The 18244-nt window shown below is 43.0% G+C and overlaps 2 protein-coding genes across 3 annotated transcripts in view; one reads left to right on the top strand and one right to left on the bottom strand.

Moving 5' to 3' along the window:
* Positions 1-210: 210 nt before the first annotated feature.
* Positions 211-10551, top strand: LOC143159632 (alcohol dehydrogenase class-3). 2 transcript variants are annotated; one of them, XM_076336793.1, is made up of 9 exons: positions 211-271; positions 3768-3869; positions 4818-4959; positions 5576-5663; positions 6466-6685; positions 7266-7526; positions 8513-8648; positions 9573-9711; positions 10252-10551. In XM_076336793.1, the coding sequence occupies exons 1-9, from the start codon at positions 260-262 to the stop codon at positions 10274-10276; spliced, it is 1125 nt and encodes a 374-aa protein (XP_076192908.1). In that variant the 5' UTR covers positions 211-259; the 3' UTR covers positions 10277-10551. The 2 variants fall into 2 exon arrangements, with proteins under 2 accessions (XP_076192908.1, XP_076192909.1); XM_076336794.1 differs by lacking the exon at positions 211-271 and adding an exon at positions 556-677.
* Positions 10552-14649: 4098 nt separating this feature from the next.
* Positions 14650-18244, bottom strand: part of METAP1 (methionyl aminopeptidase 1) — a 29535-nt gene continuing 25940 nt past the window's right edge. Inside the window, exons 10-11 of the mRNA XM_076336791.1 lie at positions 17468-17533; positions 14650-16777 (exon numbers count right to left, since the gene is read on the bottom strand). Coding sequence (XP_076192906.1) covers positions 16617-16777; positions 17468-17533 — 227 coding nt within the window. The 3' untranslated portion in view covers positions 14650-16616. The remainder of the gene's footprint in view (positions 16778-17467; positions 17534-18244) is intronic.

The following is an 18244-nucleotide window of genomic DNA, read 5'->3' as shown; positions in this document are numbered from 1 at the left end:
TGTAACCCCCCGCGGACGCTCCTGCCCTGCCATCCCGGCAGGGAACGAGGGACGGAAGGAGTCAGCCCCCTCACGGGGCTCCCCAGCCCGCCACCCTGCCTAGCCGCCCTCACCGCAGCCCCCTCCCCAACGGCCGCCTCGCCCTCCGCCCCACACCGCCCACACCCCCCCCCGCCAGGGGGCGGCAGCGCGCATGCGCGACGGCGGGGGCGAGGCGGGGCTCCTTTCGTCTTCCGCCGGGCAGCGGTAGCCGAGCGCCATGGCCAGCGGGGTGAGGTGGCCCGCGTTCCGCGGGGGTACCGGGCGCGCGCGGTGGGATGTTCCCTGGGGCGCGCGGAGGGGCCCGCGCGGCGCCTGCAGGGCGCTTGCAGCCCGCTTGTAGCCCCGAGGCGGGGGAGGCTGAGGCGGGCGAGTCCTGCCCTGCCCAGCCCCGCCCCGCCCCGCCTCGCCTCGGCGCCCTGCGGCCGCGGCGCTGGTGACCGGAGGCTTATCCGGAGCCGGGTATTGCGGGCCCTCGCTGATTCGTTTGCTCCCGCCCGAACGCTGCTGTGCGAGCGTGCAGCGCTAGCGAAAATCGGGGTGCAGGGGTTGACCTGGCGTCTCCTTACGCCTGTCTTATGCGTGTAAGGTGTGCGGCAGAGATCGGTGCCGTTATTTATGCGTGGGAGGCTCCTGCTGTAAGTATTTGCAGGATTAGGAACAAAAATACATGCATTGCTTCCTGCCGTGTGTTATAATCAAACCCCGCGCACGTTTTCTGGAGCTGAGGGTTCCGCTTGTGTGCTTAGACCGGTGATGGAAGAACAAGCAGAAGACCTTGAGCTTGCATGGTTTCCTATGGGCGTTGGACAGGTGTGACTTCATAAGCTTGAAGGAAGGGGAAAACACATCGCTTTGCACACAGGGCTGGGAAGGTGTTGGTTTCTCTGTGCACATTCAGTTGCCACAAGGCAGTAAGCTTGTAAGTACTGTCAGCTGAGATGGGTGGGTTGGGTGAAATAGTTAAGCACAGTTCACCCTGTGTGTTCTTCCTGTGACTGTTGAGTGGGAGAAGAAGGAATGGGGGCATGTTTGGGAAGATGCCACTTTGCAACAAGAGCGATCCTTGAGGCCGCTCTCCAGCAGCGGTGCCAGTCCATTTTCAATACAGCTGGACCCTGCTTGCTCTCAAAACCATTGACCGGCAAGTTTACTGCATTGCTTTCAAAACATCACGATAGTCCAAACCTACTTAATACTGCTTTAATTTCAGCTGTTCAGTGCCCTGGGTCTGAGCAGGCTGGGTGGTCTCACTTGTCCAGATGCTGAAGGCTGGTCTGGGCCAGCAGAGGGTTCGGAGTGGATAGGGCAGCTTCTGTCCCTGCCGAGAGCTCAATTTCGTCTTGAGCGAGATAGCTGATCATGTGTGTAGCTACAAGCAACTCAACAGTTGTGCTCCTGTGCTGATATATTAATAGAGAAAATGAAGAACTAGTGAAAGTTGGGGCTTTTTTCCAGTTGTTGGCTTCAAGATTTTCAGCAAAGCAACAGCAGAAAGCTTTGAATATCGAAAGGTCAGAAGATGGGGCTTTTCTGATACTCACTCTGAATAGTCCAGGGGCCTTTATGGCTGTATGAGCTGGCTGCAATTTCAAAAGCCAGCTTCTTTAAAAGTTTCTGAATCATAAGTTATTATTTCAAAATATGCTTCCAGATGTGTCCTGTTTTAGGAAGATCAGAATTTATCCCGTAAGGAGACTTAACTTTTCTCCCCTCTTTAATCCTGTGCTTGACTAAGCTTGTGGAAATTCAAATTTTAGGAATGCGCAGTCTCCTGTGCGAGAACAAGTGACTTCATGAGCGGAGGGTGAGGGATGGATTGAAAACCAGTAAAAGATTTACAGCATTATGGCTCCTCTTGGACTTTGTGCCTTCAGTTTAGATTTTCTGGCAGAATCTTTGGTACGTTTAGAGATTATGACCGAATGCCCATACTGTGACTCCACAGTTAGTTACTACGTCACATTCGGTGCGCTTCTATAATATTTACCCTGGTAATAAAAAGCAGGGCAAGGGGAATTCGTGGTTCTAGGTTAAGGGTGTTTCTGTCCAATCTAGGCCCCTGCCGGCTGTAGGAATGAGTACCTGTCTTCTGTTAGAAAGCTTCAGGCCTTTTAGGGTTGGCAATATTTGTTTTAGCAAGTTTAAGCCAAGGTAAACATCTGCAGTTCTGCTATTACAGGTACAGTGAGGGTGTTAACTGGTTCTGGCAAAGTCCGATACTGTTTACTGTATAACAAAAATACTACAGAAAGTCATAAACTACCCATTATTTTCTTGCCAGGTGATGAATTGGACCTGGCAAGCTCAACAAGTGGTCTGGGCACTGTTACTTCTTCCAGGCAGTGAAATTTCAAAAAGGCTGGATGACTGTATATCTGGTCTTGGGAATTTGCATTAATCCCCTTTCAGTGATTCGATGGGAACACCACAGCTAGTTTGAACACACAAAATGTCATTTTCTTATATCGGTTTATAGTGCATGCTATGAAATGCTTCATATTTCCAACTGTCATAGCAATGGTTTAGACCTTGTTTGCATGGAAGAAAATCAGTGCAAGTCTTCCAGTATAAGTGAATTATTCCAAAATACATGGACACTATTCTGGCGTAGATTGCGAAGAGATCTCTTCCAAAGCAGTCTAGTCTGCGACAGCATTCCTTGTCAGGTTTTATGTAGATAAGGTCTTGAATTTGATTTCACAACTTGTCTATGTGTCCTGCAGGAAGCTATTGCATATCACATTTGCTAAAGGATGTTGTGTCTGTCGGAAAGCAAAATTTAGATTATTTGAGACCCTGTCCATTTTATCCTGAAGGACAGACCAGGAGTCATGCTTTGTAAAACTGCCATCTAAGGGTACTCCAGATGCTTACCCTTCCAGTACCTGAAGCTGCTCTGCATTGTGTGCTGTAATACCTGCTGGTTTCCTCAGTCAGTTGCGCATATGTACCTGTTGATAGGCTTGGGTTTACAGATCCACAAATCCTGCTCTTTCATCTGGGCTCTGCACCATTTTGCTTGAAAATTTTCCTGGGAATTATAGGTGTGATTGCAGAGCAGGATTTGTCACGGTGCTGAGAGCAGTGAATGAAGACTTGCTAACAGTAATCCATGCAGGCTCTACAGAGGTGTTAGTGCACAGTAACTTGCTGACGATAACCAGGTAGCAAAATCTCTCTGGTCCCTACACATCACTGGAGGGCTTTGCATGTCAGCTGCATGCACGTGCATCTCCTTGCCAATATCGTATTTGGAAGCCATCCTGATAAGGAGCAAGAAATTCACTCTTGATGCGGGTCTCGGACCATTATGTGACCTCCAGTTTGCTTTCTGAATTTTTTTAACTTCAAACACTGTGCTTGAGGAACACATCTCGAATGCCAGTCTCTTATTTTAAACGACTATTTTTACTATGCAATCTTTCCATTCCTATTGCTCATTTCACTGCAGTATTTGAGTATCTCCTAAGCACTCCTGGGTTTATTATATTTTTTTGCTCAATAAGAGAATGACATCCAAATTTCAGATCTTGGTTTACTCATTATTATTTAGCTTCCTGAAAGCAAATGTAGGGCAATTAAACCTTTGTGTTGAAATTACAAATTTCAGATGTGGGATTCTTTCCAAAAGCCAGTAGTGTTTCTCTCATTTTCTCACTTGGCTGAACAAGAATTACTTTAAATGAACCATACAACAGATGTCCTCTGTTGTTGTTGTCTTTTAGGTTATTAAATGCAAGGCTGCTGTTGCCTGGGAGGCAGGTAAACCTCTCTCTCTTGAAGAGGTGGAGGTTGCTCCACCAAAAGCTCATGAAGTTCGTATCAAGGTAATTAAATCAATTGTTAGCTGTATGCATTGTATTTTGGGAGACTAAGTATTAAAGCTGAACAGTTTGTTTACCAACAGAAGAAATGTTGAATGGATAGCATTAGTTCATTAGGATCTCAGCTGGCTTTACAAAGAAGAAAATTACGGTATTTAGATCTTCTGTTCATGAAAAACACTTTTAATTTCTACTGGTGTCACTTCACAGTCTGGTCTAAAGATCATGGCTAGTCTTGGGGATCAATTCCAGTTGTTACAGACTAAGCTTCCACAAAACATCTGAGCTAGGAACACCTTTGATCTTGTTTGAAGGGCAGCAGCTTGTGACCTGTTGCAGCTGTGTAACACACTGGATTTTACTTCAGTCAGGCCATAAGTTACTGGCTGCTGAGCTGTGATTGGTCTCTTGGATTCCCCATACCCAAGTTTCTGATTTGATCAGGACTTTCCAGTAGCCCGTGTCTGCCAAAAAGTATACAGTAAGGTGAAATTTATCTCTGTGGAAAGGGTCTCTGCATGGTGCTTAAGACTTCAGCTGGATTTATGCAGTACTGAGGGTTCTGTGTGGTCTCTCTGGTCATTTTACCTTTGAGAGACTAACTTATTTCAAATCTGGGATGCCAGCCTACTTTGAGACGACTTGGAGAACTGATTTCTAGCTTTAGGAAACCAGATGTCATCATCTGCCCGTTTCAACGTCAGAATTTAGTTGATGGAAATGAGAAAAGATGTACTATCATGATTTTACTTTTTCAAAGTAAGAAAAAGTGCCTTGTCTTGGCACTCCTGTGCCTTGCCAGGAGTGAAAGTAGGTTGGCCATATCACAAACGCTGCCAGGATTGGCAAATTTGTCCCGGCAATTGTTCTGAATTTCTGACCAAAGGGAAGTCTTTAGATCTGTGCTACTATTCTGTTCTTCAAGGTGCCTCAGAATATATATTTCTTCAGATAGTTGCCACTGCTGTCTGTCACACTGATGCCTATACTCTGAGTGGTGCTGATCCTGAAGGATGTTTCCCTGTGATCTTGGGTCATGAAGGAGCAGGAATTGTAGAGAGTGTTGGGGAAGGAGTAACAAAAGTAAAGCCAGGTAAGAAAATGTCTTACAAGTTTTCTGCCTTCCTTACAAGTGTTACTTTACTACAAGGTCAACTGTCAAATCGGGCCACTGAAATGCTATATTGCAGGACTTAATATAATGTCTTATTCTGGGGTGTATGCCTGTGTAGATTTCTCTTGTCTGTGAGATACAACACTAACCTATTCAATGTGCTCTTGGTTTAATGCTTGAAAGAGCCCAGCATACCAATTTCTTACTTGAAATGGGATCGATATAGTTAGAAGAGGTTGGTTGGTTTGTTTTCAAGTGACAGTTGTTACCTGTTGGTTTAATTAAAGGGCTTAAAAATGTTTAATCATGTTGTTCACTGTTGATTTGGGGTTGTTCAGTTTTACAGTAACATTCGTATTTGTTCTGGAATGATGAACTTCTGATCGGCTGTCTGCTCAGACATGAGAAAAGTGTTTTATCTAGCATTCTCTATAAACAATGCTACTCTATACGTACATGGTTTTTAATACACAAAGAAGGTTTTGGGTGAATACAAGCTCACATAAAAGCCATGAAAATTGAGTAACTTCATTTTTTTCCTAATGCCTTGCTTGACTTAATAACTAGCCACAGAGTATTTTTTATTTTTTCTTAGGGGACACTGTTATCCCTCTATACATCCCCCAGTGTGGAGAGTGCAAGTTCTGCAAGAATCCTAAAACAAATCTGTGCCAGAAGATAAGGTCTGTATGCTTTTTATTTTGACACGCAGTATAGTATTTGTACAATGTATACCTGTTCTAGTTAACTCCTGTCAATTACTTTTGATATCTTCGAAGAATAAATCTCTTGATGTATCATTTAATGACTTGGAAAGTACGTATTTTAGGGAGTCAGTTATGCACTACTTTCCATTTTTCCTTAAAATTTCTTTTCTTTTTTGTCCTTAAATAAATCTGTTTCTCTTTTCATGTGTGTGAAGGTGTAAACTGCTAGCTTGTGTTCACAGCTTTGAAAACATAAATGCTCAGACTCCATATTTAATCCATACTTAAGGGAAGCGCTTCAGGGAATTTAGCTCTTGGGAGTTAACACCAAAGCTGTCAAGTGGTACAGAATTATACAGAAAGCTCTTTTTTTTTCCTTAACACCTGCTTCACAGCTAAATTTCCAGCTTCCATTCTGAAAAAAAGTCTCCCAAACCCAAACAAAAACTCCAGTGACATAGTTGACAGGTGCTATTCAAGGGAAGTGTACTGAAGGAGGTGAAGACAGGGGGGTGTTGCACCGTGGCACAAGCAGTTAGCATTGGTGGCTAACAAGATCAACATATTGATAATTTCTTTCAGTGCTTCCACGGAGGAATTAACAGCATGAAGTTTTAGGAGTTTAGCATCTAATTTCTGTGAACTCCTGGATTTACTGGAATGATTAAAAAATAATGGTGCGAGTATGCAGCTGCATCTCTGCTACTTAATGGATACTGTGTGGTGAGAGTATTTACTGCTTAAGACTCTGACTGTACTTTCCTGTCTTTGCCTTAAGAATTACTCAAGGGAAAGGACTCATGCCTGATGGTACCAGCAGATTCACCTGCAAAGGAAAGCAGATTTACCACTTCATGGGGACTAGCACCTTCTCCGAGTATACTGTGGTGGCTGATATCTCAGTAGCCAAGATAGATGCTGCAGCACCTCTCGATAAAGTGTGCCTGCTGGGTTGTGGCATCTCTACTGGCTATGGGGCTGCTGTTAACACTGCCAAGGTAAAGGCTGTGGGTGCCTCTGGCTTTTCTCTGTAACTATATCTGAGCCAAAGTACACAGGTAGCTTAGGGACTAGATTAGGACTGTAAACATGACGTACCAAATTTCTGTTTCTTCTTCCTCTTCAGCTGATGAAGTTTAGCTGAGAATTTCTAACTTCTCCATAAAGCCAAGTCAGGTTAGAAGAACCTGATGTCCTTTAGAGAAAATCCAGGTAGAAGATTCTGCATCCCTTTTGATACCAGCTATGTATAAATTACTTTTCCAATTCATCTTAGTCTTGCTGCAAGTCATTCTGATAGTTTGAAGCTCAGGGTGAGACAGAGCTGGTAGGTGAATGTGCATGAGTCTAGGGCAGGTTCTGGGAATTGAGTCTTTGGGCAAAAAGAAAAGCTTAGTACCTAAAGAGCTTTTGGGTGAAATTTCTGTATAGTTTCCCTTATCTAAGTGATAAAGTCTTGTAGCCATGTATGATTTGCTTCCATGTTTCCTTCATTACAGACTTCTTAACCTGTGTTTCCCACTCACGAGGAAGGATGAATTTTCTCCGTGTTGCTCATGGCTCTTTTCTTATTCCTAGGTGGAACCTGGCTCTACGTGTGCTGTCTTTGGTTTAGGAGGAGTTGGGCTGGCAGTTATTATGGGCTGTAAAGTAGCAGGAGCATCCCAGATCATTGGCGTTGACCTTAACAAGGATAAGTATGCCAAAGCCAAAGAGTTTGGAGCTACTGAGTGCATTAGCCCTCAAGACTTCAAGAAGCCCATACAGGAGGTGCTGGCTGAGATGACCGATGGTGGTGTAGACTACTCATTTGAGTGCATTGGTAATGTTGGAGTCATGGTGAGTGTTTGCATTAACAGTAGTACGTAGAGGGAGGGGATAGCTAGCTGCCACTTAGTTGTTCAGCTAAATAGCAAAATGAGCTGCTTTCTCATTACAGAAAACATGCCGTACTAATTTATTTATTTTTTCAATAGTAGTGATAACTCCTATGAATAAAAAGGCCAATTTACATCCAATCCTAATTATGTAATGAAAGCAGATGCTATTTCTTAGGCTGACAACGGCACTTAAAATTTACAAACTTTTTTCCTTAATGGGAGTTGTTTGAAGTCCTGAGGTTTTCATATGTTGACAGTTGAAAAATTAACAAAACCCACATAAAATATATTATACAATGAACAGTAAAATCTCAAGGACCACTCACTATTTCCCTAATTCTGCAAATAATGAATTTAACCTTTGGAAATGCAGAAGTGTTAGTGAATGTAAGGCTAGGTTTTTAGGAATTACAACAGCATTCCTAACTGTCAGTAACATGGTCTACATTGTCTCTGATCACAGTTTATCCCAACTCCCAGTGGGAGTTCAGAGTGACTTCTCTGGAAGCCAGATGGGATATAGAAAGAGCAAAGTGACTCTTTAAATTTTCCATGGGTTTAGGCTCCTTATACTGTTAATGTCATTTTCAGTGTATTTATTGTTCCTTAAATACTAGAATCATAGAATAGAATCATAGAATCATAGAATCACTGAGGTTGGAAAGACCTCTAAGATCATCGAGTCCAACCGTCAACCCAACACCACCATGCCCACTAAACCATGTCCCTAAGTGCCTCATTTACTCGTCTTTTAAATACCTCCAGGGATGGGGACTCCACCACTTCCCTGGGCAGCCTGTTCCAATGTTTCACCACTAACTAACTAACTAATCACCACTAACGTGGTGATTCATTAACTGGGGGAAAGGAAGTGCAACCTGTGCCAGTCTGGGCAGCATAAACATTAGCAATAAACGCTCTGCTTTGTCCTATCCATCTGTGAAGAGGGCTGCCTTGGAAGCCTGCCACAAAGGCTGGGGAGTCAGTGTGATAGTCGGAGTAGCTGCTGCCGGTCAGGAGATCTCCACACGGCCATTCCAGCTAGTAACTGGGCGGACATGGAAAGGGACTGCATTTGGAGGTAACTCTCTTTTGGTATGGGGATAAAAATAATTTACTACAGGTTAAAGCTGGGAAGAACACACCGCCTTGCTTTTCCTTGTGCAAGAAATGTAGTACTGACAGGTTATTCATAAATGCTGTGTTGACTTTTAAGATAAAGACTTTTCAAATCTGATATTCCTACAGACAGGCTACAAATAAACATATTGCTATGATACCGCACATATTTTGAAGAGAGAATGTAACTATATGCTATTCAGTACTAAAGGAGTGGTGTTGAGGGATTGCTTTATCACCGAGTGAAGGTTTCGTTCAGTTTGGTCCAGTGAGAGGACCTAGTCTTTGGGGAGATGGGAACTCACATAAACATGTTTGTGTTGCTTAATCACTAAGCAAATTGTGGGGCTAACGTGGGAATGTGTTATAAAGAGCTTTAAAATAAAAAGCAGCAAGTGCTTGATACACATTTTCTGCTGTCAAACCAAAAACACGTTGAGACTTCTACAGCTACTGATAACTTGGGGATTTGGTAATTGCTGAAGTTCATGGAAGTATCCAAACTTGATGTTACTATTACACTGCCCTTTTTCCAACTAATACAAAATTTAGCTGGGTTATAAAGATATGTAGAGGGGCTGATAAGAGATGCCTCATGCATGCTTTCCTAGGTGAGGGCTGCTGTGATGTTGAATGCTGAAGTACCTAGTGAAAGGTTAGTGCACTTACGTGTTTGGATAATGTGTGCTTTTGCCAGACCTAGCTGTCCTCTTGCATTCCTTACTCACTGCCTGCCTAGAGCAGGAGGGACAGACATGTCACTGATCTCAGTTCCTTTTCATATTTACCACACAAGTGTGTGTATAAGGGTTGTATTTTTTCTTTCTCTCTGTTTTCCAAGGTGGGTGGAAAGGGGAAAAACAAATGCATGCTTTCTGTCTTTCAGGCTGGAAGAGCGTAGACAGCGTACCGAAACTGGTGACTGACTACATGTCCAAAAAGATCAAGGTTGATGAATTTGTGACTCACACCCTGCCTTTTGACAAAATTAATGAGGCTTTTGAGCTGATGCATACAGGAAAGAGGTAATGTTTGTAATATTGAAAGGTGTAGAAGACGTTTCTTGATAAGACTGTCAAAATACAGGTTTCCTGCCCACTGTCATGTTTTAAACAGGGAGGATAAAGGCTGACATACACCACGCACATTCATTCTGAGATAAACAAATACAGTTTCCCTGAGCTTCTAGGCTTTATTTCTACACGACCATGTCCTTTGAAACTAGTAGTGGAAGTTACTTAAAATTCTCCAAACAGCCTGTAAATATTAATGTTCCTGATCAATATTCTTGGCTAGCTACTGAAAACTGACACTCACATAGTTTGAAAAAGCTTCCATTCGGAATATATGTTACTGGGGGAGAGACTAAAAAAAAAACCCAAAGATAACAAGCATTACTAACTCACTTTTAACCAGGATTTTTAATAAATATTATAGGCATAACTTCATTCTTAACAAGAGAGAGAAGTTAACTTAAAGTATGTCTCAGCAATGAAAGGGAGGGGAGAGAAGGAGAGAAAATGGACTTCCTGATAACTTCTTTTCTTTTTCTTTTCCATTTTAAGCATTCGAACTGTCCTAAAGCTTTAGAGCCAAATGTGGACCTTCCAGTTTGCCAGCAACATGGTAACTGTCCTTTTATAATGGAATTTCTGATAGAGGGTAGAATCAAGCAAATGAAAACTCACTGGGACTAGGAAGATGATGTATTTTAGGGTGAGCATTCTGAATATTAAATAACAAAATCGGTAACCACTGAAAAGCATTATATAATTAGCACTGGTTGTGGAACTTCTATTTCTGTACTTGTTCTTCAAATTCAATAGTGCCTAACTCAATCTACTTAATAAAAGCATATTTCTAAACAGAGTGTTGGAATTATTGAGCATTAAGACTGTGACTATGATTGCTGTGTCTTACTGTTTTCCTCTAGTGATTTTACAGTATGCGTGTACATGACAGGAAGAGCATTCTTCAGAGTCAGTAGCGAATTATGGGGGATTCATTACACTAGGCAGTTTGCTAAGCACAGCTGGGTTGAGAAGCACCATTGATGTGCTGTAACTGTACTGAGAGAGTGGCAAGAACTCCAACAGCTGTCAAGGTTCGGAGGCTGTTCTAGGACTACAAAGGATGTACCATCCAGCTCTACCTTGAAGCCAGCTGTAAAGCAGAGTGTGGTTGGATGTATGACTTAAGTATCCAGGTGTACCTGTGTTCACTTGGGAAGTCTATATTCTGCCTTACTTCCTATTTGGCTCATAACAGGCCTGCCTACAGCTACTGTAGTAAAGATGATAGCATAGACTACTCTAGTCACCTGCCCTAGTGGTGTCCTCCAAGACTTCAGTATCGTCGTTTTGCCATTTCCTTAAACTTACTGGCAATTGAAGCAGCCTTTGCAGCCAGCACTGCAAAAACAAAATGTGGGATGGTTACCTCTATTTAGTCAGAAGCGAGATCATGCCATTGAAGCAGGGAATGTTACTATTAGAGCAACAGTCTGCTCGAGGGGTGCACGGGAACAACAGTAAAGAGCATGTGTGATGAAGGCTTCAGGGGTTTGTGGGACTTGTTGTTTGTTTGTTTGTTTGTTGGAGGGAGAGGGGTTAAGTCTTAATTTTGGAGTTGCAGGTTTTTTTCTTAACTATCGTTGAAGTGATCTGACTGGATAAAATTTCTTTGAGTTAAAACCTGGAAGCAGTGCCACAGGTCCAGGAAAAACACAGAGGAACAGCAGAAAACAGACTGCAAAGCAGAGGCAGAAAGGCTACCCAGTTCAAAGTTTTATACATAAAAAGTCAGTGCTTTTCAATGAACCAAGGACACTGATTAAGAGTGAAGTTTCACGTTTTAAGGGAGCCTGGTCAAAACAACTGTTACAGAGAACTCTGAATGCAAACAGTAATCTTACTAGAAGAAATTCCTTCTCACCACTAACAGCTACCTTACCCCAAGACACTGCTATACAACTGGGACAATTACATCTTTTCTGTTTGTCTTTGGAAAAGTATCCCTAGAGCATTCTGAAAATAGTTGAGGTAGCTGCATATCTAACTTCATTTCAGACAGAGTAAACAACAAAGTTAACTCAGCTCCTGTGAATGTCATAAGAACTCAATTTTGATCATCCAGAAGAAATAAAAAGTGAATTTGTACCAGGAAAACAAGCCCTCCAACACAGCAGTAAAGTGATTCTCAGTACCCTGCAGCTCCAGAAATGCTGGCTGAACATCAGACAACTCAGTAGAAAACCTGCAGTCAAGCCATTCCAGCAAGAGCACTCTATAACTACAAGATGGTATCAATAGAATATTAGCTCAACATCTTAGCAAAACCACCCCCCAACTGGATCTAACAGATTTAAAATACTTATACTGTAACAGTTGTTCCTCTAGGCTGCACAGACTAGATCAAGACCATACAATCACATTGTCTGCATTACATTATTACTTTAGAATCAGAATCATTGAGGTTGGAAGAGACCTCTAAGATCATCGAGTCCAACCATTGACCCAACACCACCACCCACTAAACCATGTCCCTAAGTAAGTGCCTCATCTACTCGTCTTTTAAATACCTCCAGGGATGGGGACTCCACCACTTCCCTGGGCAGCCTGTTCCAATGTTTAACCACTCTTTCAGTAAAGACATTTTTCCTCATGTCCAATCTAAACCTCCCCTGGCGCAACTTGAGGCCATTTCCTCTCGTCCTATCGCTTGTTACTTGGGAGAAGAGACCAACACCCACCTCGCTACAACCTCCTGTCAGGTAGTTGTAGAGAGCGATGAGGTCTCCCCTCAGCCTCCTTTTCTCCAGGCTAAACAACCCCAGTTCCCTCAGCTGCCCCTCATCAGACTTGTTCTCCAGACCCCTCACCAGCCTCGTTGCCCTTCTCTGGACACGCTCCAGCACCTCAACGTCCTTCTTGTAGTGAGGGGCCCAAAACTGAACACAGTATTCGAGGTGCGGCCTCACCAGGGCCGAGTACAGGGGCACGATCACTTCCCTACTCCTGCTGGCCACACTAGTTCTGATACAGGCCAGGATGCCATTGGCCTTCTTGGCCACCTGGGCACACTGCCGGCTCATGTCCAGCTGGCTGTCGACCAACACCGCCAGGTCCTTTTCTGCCAGGCAGCTTTCCAGCCACTCTTCCCCAAGCCTGTAGCGCTGCATGGGGTTGTTGTGGCCAAAGTGCAGGACCCGGCACTTGGCCTTGTTGAACCTCATACAGTTGGTCTGGGCCCATCGATCCAGCCTGTCCAGGTCCCTCTGCAGAGCCTTCCTACCCTCGAGCAGATCAACGCTCCCGCCCAACTTGGTGTTGTCTGCAAACTTACTGAGGGTGCACTCGATCCTCTCATCCAGATCATTGATAAAGATATTGAACAAGACCAGCCCCAAAACTGAGCCCTGGGGAACACCGCTCGTGACCGGCCGCCAACTGGATTTAACTCCATTCCCCACCACTCTCTGGGCCCGGCCGTCCAGCCAGTTTTTGACCCAGTGCAGAGTACACCTGTCTAAGCCGTGAGCCGCCAGCCTGATCCCCTGGTTGTCCCGCTCGTGCCTTGTGAGCGCCCTCAAGATGAGCCGCTCCATAATCTTCCCCAGCACCAAGGTCAGGCTGACAGGCCTGTAGTTCCCCGGACCCTCCTTCCGGCCCTTCTTGTAGATGGGCATCACATTGGCAAGCCTCCAGTCATCCGGGACCTCCCCCGTTAACCAGGACTGCTGATAAATGATGGAGAGCGGCTTGGCGAGCACCTCCACCAGCTCCCTCAGCACTCTCGGGAATCTGCATCACAGAGTGTTTGTGGAAAGCTAGTCTTGTAATACCAGGGTAAGTCAAAGACATTTAGTGATGCCAGAACACTCAGGTCAAAGACTTCCAGCTTCTTCCCAGCCTGAAGAATTGATGTCCTAACCCTTATGTAGCAGTTTTCAGACTACTTTGTCCTGCAAAGCAGTTGATTGAATGGAGCATGTTTGAAGTAGTCTCTTTGAAGTTGCTCAGCTAACAAATGGACTTGTAAACACAAGAGCTTGTACCCCATTCTTGGTGATCAAGGTACTGTATTGAACTGTACCATCTTGACAACTGTAAGGACTTAGATGGACAAAAAATTTCCACAAATGACTGTACACAAAATGTCTATGTATGTACTCTGCTGGCTGTCATGTAATAGATGCAGCTTGTCCCCTCTCCTCATGCTGTTACTTTATTCAACATTAGCTATCAAATCGTCTCTCCTAAATATTCATGTAAATTTGCAGAAACAGCATGAAGAGTTTCCATACTCTCTTATATGATAAGAGAAGGAAAGGGAAAGTAAAGGGAAAACTTCTAAGAGATCATTTCAGAACTAATTGCAAGATTGTGGTTTTGGCAAAAGCGTATACAATTTCTAAAAATCTCATTAGAAAGTAGATTTAAGTTGTGGGTTTTTTTTTTCAAGTGGATAGCAACTTCTGTAAGGATCAAAAATAGCTCATTTCCCAAATCCAGTCAGCACAAGTCTAATATTTCACGTTCAAGCAAAGTTACAGCTAGATAGGTGAAAAAAACAGCCTTTCACAATATGTTTATTAAATGTTTTGTTCTCCAGGCTGATGTGCTACCTCATGTTGAAAGAACTGGTGTAGATGCTGACTAAGCTTTCCACTTGTTTAAAAATACTGTAGTACTATGAACTCAGTATAAACAGTTTTCATGCTGTGATTTCAATTTATAGGCAGAAATGCATAGCATCATAGATGACCTATATTAAAAACGTGCAGTGTCAAATTTGGTTGTATTGGTGCAATGACAAAGAGGTATTCAAGTGGCACATGTGCAGGTTTAAGAGTGATTTTTAACTGGTTGCATGCATCTACCAGTAGGGCTTGCACTAGTGCAAGCAAACCTGGATATAATTGAGAATGCTATGTCTGGTTTGGGATCACAAAAAAAAAAAAGTTATTTCTGTTAAAAGCAGCTGCAACTTTTATTTTATAGACCAAAAATGAAGGCCCCCCACCCCATCATACACACACATATAGAAAAGGCAAGACCGTTGTAACCATTCAAGTGAACGATATGGTGGGCAAACCTCCAGGACAGTCATCTCCTCAATACATTACATCTCATTCAACACAGGTAATTCCACTCAAGTACTACAGTCTGTTTTGTTAAAATCTATACACGCACACACGCATACGCACGCACACACGCTCTATATGCATCATTTCAGGTCACTTTACTGCATAATTAAAATAATAATAAAGGTAATGAAAACATTGCAATGATACTCTTACAGCAACAGAGGTCTGAGGCACTCAGGGCAGAGAAGACATTTTCTGGCAAATTCGGTATTTGGTAGTACACGAGTCCAGTTCTATGAAGCACTAACCCCTTCCCCCACCTAAATTCTGCAGTGCCAAGGGGAGCCAAGGGTATGCAGTACCTCATATGCTTGGGTCTAATGTGGCAACAAATTCACCAGACACCTTGTAAAAGGTGTATTTTTTGCCCATGATTGTATTGTTTTAATGTCTGCATTGGTTTAACTATTTCTTGCATTACAGTGGTGTAAGACTAAGTCTGCAATGGGGTCTGAAAAATTGTTCATTACAATTCAGAAGAACAAATAAATTCCCTCAGCAGAGACGCCAAAGATGATGGAAAGGAAGTGGGCATGGGAAAAGAAAGGGTAGAGAGAAGAGAGGCTTAATCAATCCACACTCCTTAACGTGACAGTTTCCAGCTCATCATGACCCATTAACAGAAAGTAAAGGGGTATATATACTAACGTTGCCCACTCTATACCCAGTCTGAGGAAAAAGATCAGTTTTCATAGCTGCTCCCCTAAGACTTTCCAAAAGCATGAAACTCACTTAACGGAGGGGGAAAAAATGACATGTTTAAAAATTACCAAAAGAAAATGAATACAGCATTGAAGGTGTTTCATTTTCTCACACTCAGACTTGTTTTGAGATACATACTCATTTCACTGTAAGTCTTGCAAATCCAATCCCCCACAGCTACTGTGGATGTACCTTTAAAAAATGCCCCAGAGGTAACACACGCAGGGATCCCATGAATCGTGGGATCTTTTTGGTTCTTGTTTCATTCCTTTACCTAGGCCAAGTCTGATACATCAGCTTCACCAAGCTTTTGGAGCAGGAGACTGCCTGCAAATACTGCTTCGCCGAGAAGCAGCTTATTCCAGGGAGCTGCATATAAGACAGAATTTATTAATTTTCCCTGTAGGAAGCCCATACTATCAAATCTCCAGCAAGAGAAACAAGTCCTGCCATTAACACTGTGTCACCTACAACCACAATCACCACAGAGGCCATCAGCAGAGAGATGGGGACAGAATTAAAGGTAAGGGTAGCCTATTCTTGGCAACATGCATGTGTTTCTCCCTTCTACCCCCTTCTCAACTGATAAACAAACGAGGCCCAGCCCATTACAACAGTATCTGCAGAAGCAGGAGCAAGTCTTTGGAACTAGAAATGCTTAAAATCTCAGGTGCCACTCACATACCAAGAGAGACAGGGCACACTGAAGTGGTGAAAAAAACCTGGATCCCAAAATATCAAGTCCCAGTGGGAAATGTTACCCACATTTTTCTAGCTAATATCATGGCAACAACAGAAGCAATTGTGGGTCTAATTGGAAGAAAGGTGCTAAAGAGATAATTGAAGAAAAAAGAAAAATATAGCGTAAGTGTTGTAGGTAGGAGGAAAGCAGGAAATTCTTTAAATTCTCTGCTTTTTGACATTGGGTCAGGTTCTTCAAGATATTCCTCTTATCTACAATCACTGAGAACAAAGTAAATGATGAAATCTCTCTATTCTGTACTCTTAAAAAAAATGCATAGTACAGAGACAAAATATATATATATGTATCGTTCAGATCCACCTGCTCAGTCTAGACTATCACTGGGACATGAAATGGGGACGAATACTATCCAGCCGCCGGGTCAAGATCTCACACCCTGTATCAGTGACCAGAAGTGTGTGTTCAAACTGGGCAGATCGCTTTCCATCTCTTGTTACCGCAGTCCAACCATCAGGCCATGTTTCATCTTGCCAACCACCTAAAAACATAAATGATGACTTTTTGACTGTTTTTAAGTAACAGATACCAGTTCCCCAAAATGAAATGAAAAATCTATCAACCATTCAGAATAGAACCAGCATCCTATTCCATCACTACTTAATAGTTGTCCTGGTTTCGGCTGGGATAGAGTTAATTTTCTTCCTAGTAGCTGGTACAGTGCTGTGTTTTGGATTTAGGGTGAGAATAATGTTGATAACACACCGATGTTTTAGTTGTTGCTAAGTAGTGCTTACACTAGTCAAGGATTTTTCAGCCTCCCATGCCCTGCCAGCGAGAAGCTGGGAGGGGGCACAGCCAGGACAGCTGACCCAAACTGGCCAAAGGGACATTCCATACCATGTGACATCATGCTCAGTATATAAACGGGGGAGTTGGCCAGGGGGCAGCGATCACTGCTGGGGGACTGGCTGGGCATCGGTCGGCGGGTGGTGAGCAACTGCATTGTGCATCACTGATTTTGTAAATTCTTTTATCATCATCATTATTTTCCTTTCCTTTTCTGTCCTATTAAACACTCTTTATCTCAAGCCACAAATTTTACCACCCCACCCCACCCCCCCCCCCGATTTTCTCCCCCATCCCACTATGGTGTTTAGCTGCCTGCCGGGTTAAACCACAACAATAGTAAACAAGAGTAACCATTTTACTCTCTTGGTAAATTGCTCACCTTCACAGATCATTGGTTCAATTGTAAATACATGACCTGGCTTCATGACTCCAACTGCCTTATTTTCTGCAATAAAATAAACACTCAAGTTAGAAAAAGTGACCCCATCTTAGTAAATGAATGAATCCTTGTCCTAGAAGAATACAGCAGGAATACTGTAAAGTCAGAAAAGCCCTTCAGAGATGACCCGTTCACTTGTCCATTTTTAATTCTACATTAAGATTTCCCTTAGTTCTTTCCTTCTCTCCTTCCTCCAACACTGCAATATTTACTCAAGGAGCTTAAAATTAATTGCTGTCTTTCTCTCCAACAACTGGAGTTCAACTCCAGTTCTATAAAAACACTGAACACATGCAATACAGGAATTTCTGCAGACTTCTATGATGAAAAACATCATTAAAAAAATCAATAAAAATAAGAAGCACTTAAGATATTCAGAGAAGGCTTGAAACCTCTTAATTTGTTTCCACTGAACCATTAGCTCCAATAAATTGTCAAAATATGATAGCAGTTAAGTAATCCCGTGATTCCGTTTATGAAAGACATTGCCCCCCTCATTACTCTGGGTAGTGGGGTCACAGTAGTGTCAGGATGATAACGCTGTATTTCTTTAGCTAACATAAAAAGGCAGAGAATTTCAAGGCATCCAGGACAATAATACTGGAAATTTTTGATGTTATATACACCAAAGATGTTTATGTGGAGGCACATGAACTGATGCACAGCACGTCTCTAGGAGTGTAGTTTGACTGAAGAAAGGCTTCAGCCCTTTTCCTC

Source organism: Aptenodytes patagonicus, chromosome 4, assembly GCF_965638725.1.
Source record: "Aptenodytes patagonicus chromosome 4, bAptPat1.pri.cur, whole genome shotgun sequence".
In the NCBI taxonomy this organism is placed as follows: Eukaryota; Metazoa; Chordata; class Aves; order Sphenisciformes; family Spheniscidae; genus Aptenodytes; species Aptenodytes patagonicus.
The sequence above is the reverse complement of the archived record's forward strand: the minus strand, read 5'-3'. Positions and strand labels throughout refer to the sequence as shown.

Bases quoted from the DNA above. Each gene is read 5' to 3' on its own strand.
- LOC143159632 (XM_076336794.1), top strand. From the start codon at position 618: ATGCGTGTAAGGTGTGCGGCAGAGATCGGTGCCGTTATTTATGCGTGG. The intron at 3,870-4,817 runs GTAATTAAATCA...ATATTTCTTCAG, and splicing joins CTCATGAAGTTCGTATCAAG to ATAGTTGCCACTGCTGTCTG. The intron at 5,664-6,465 runs GTCTGTATGCTT...CTTTGCCTTAAG, and splicing joins AATCTGTGCCAGAAGATAAG to AATTACTCAAGGGAAAGGAC.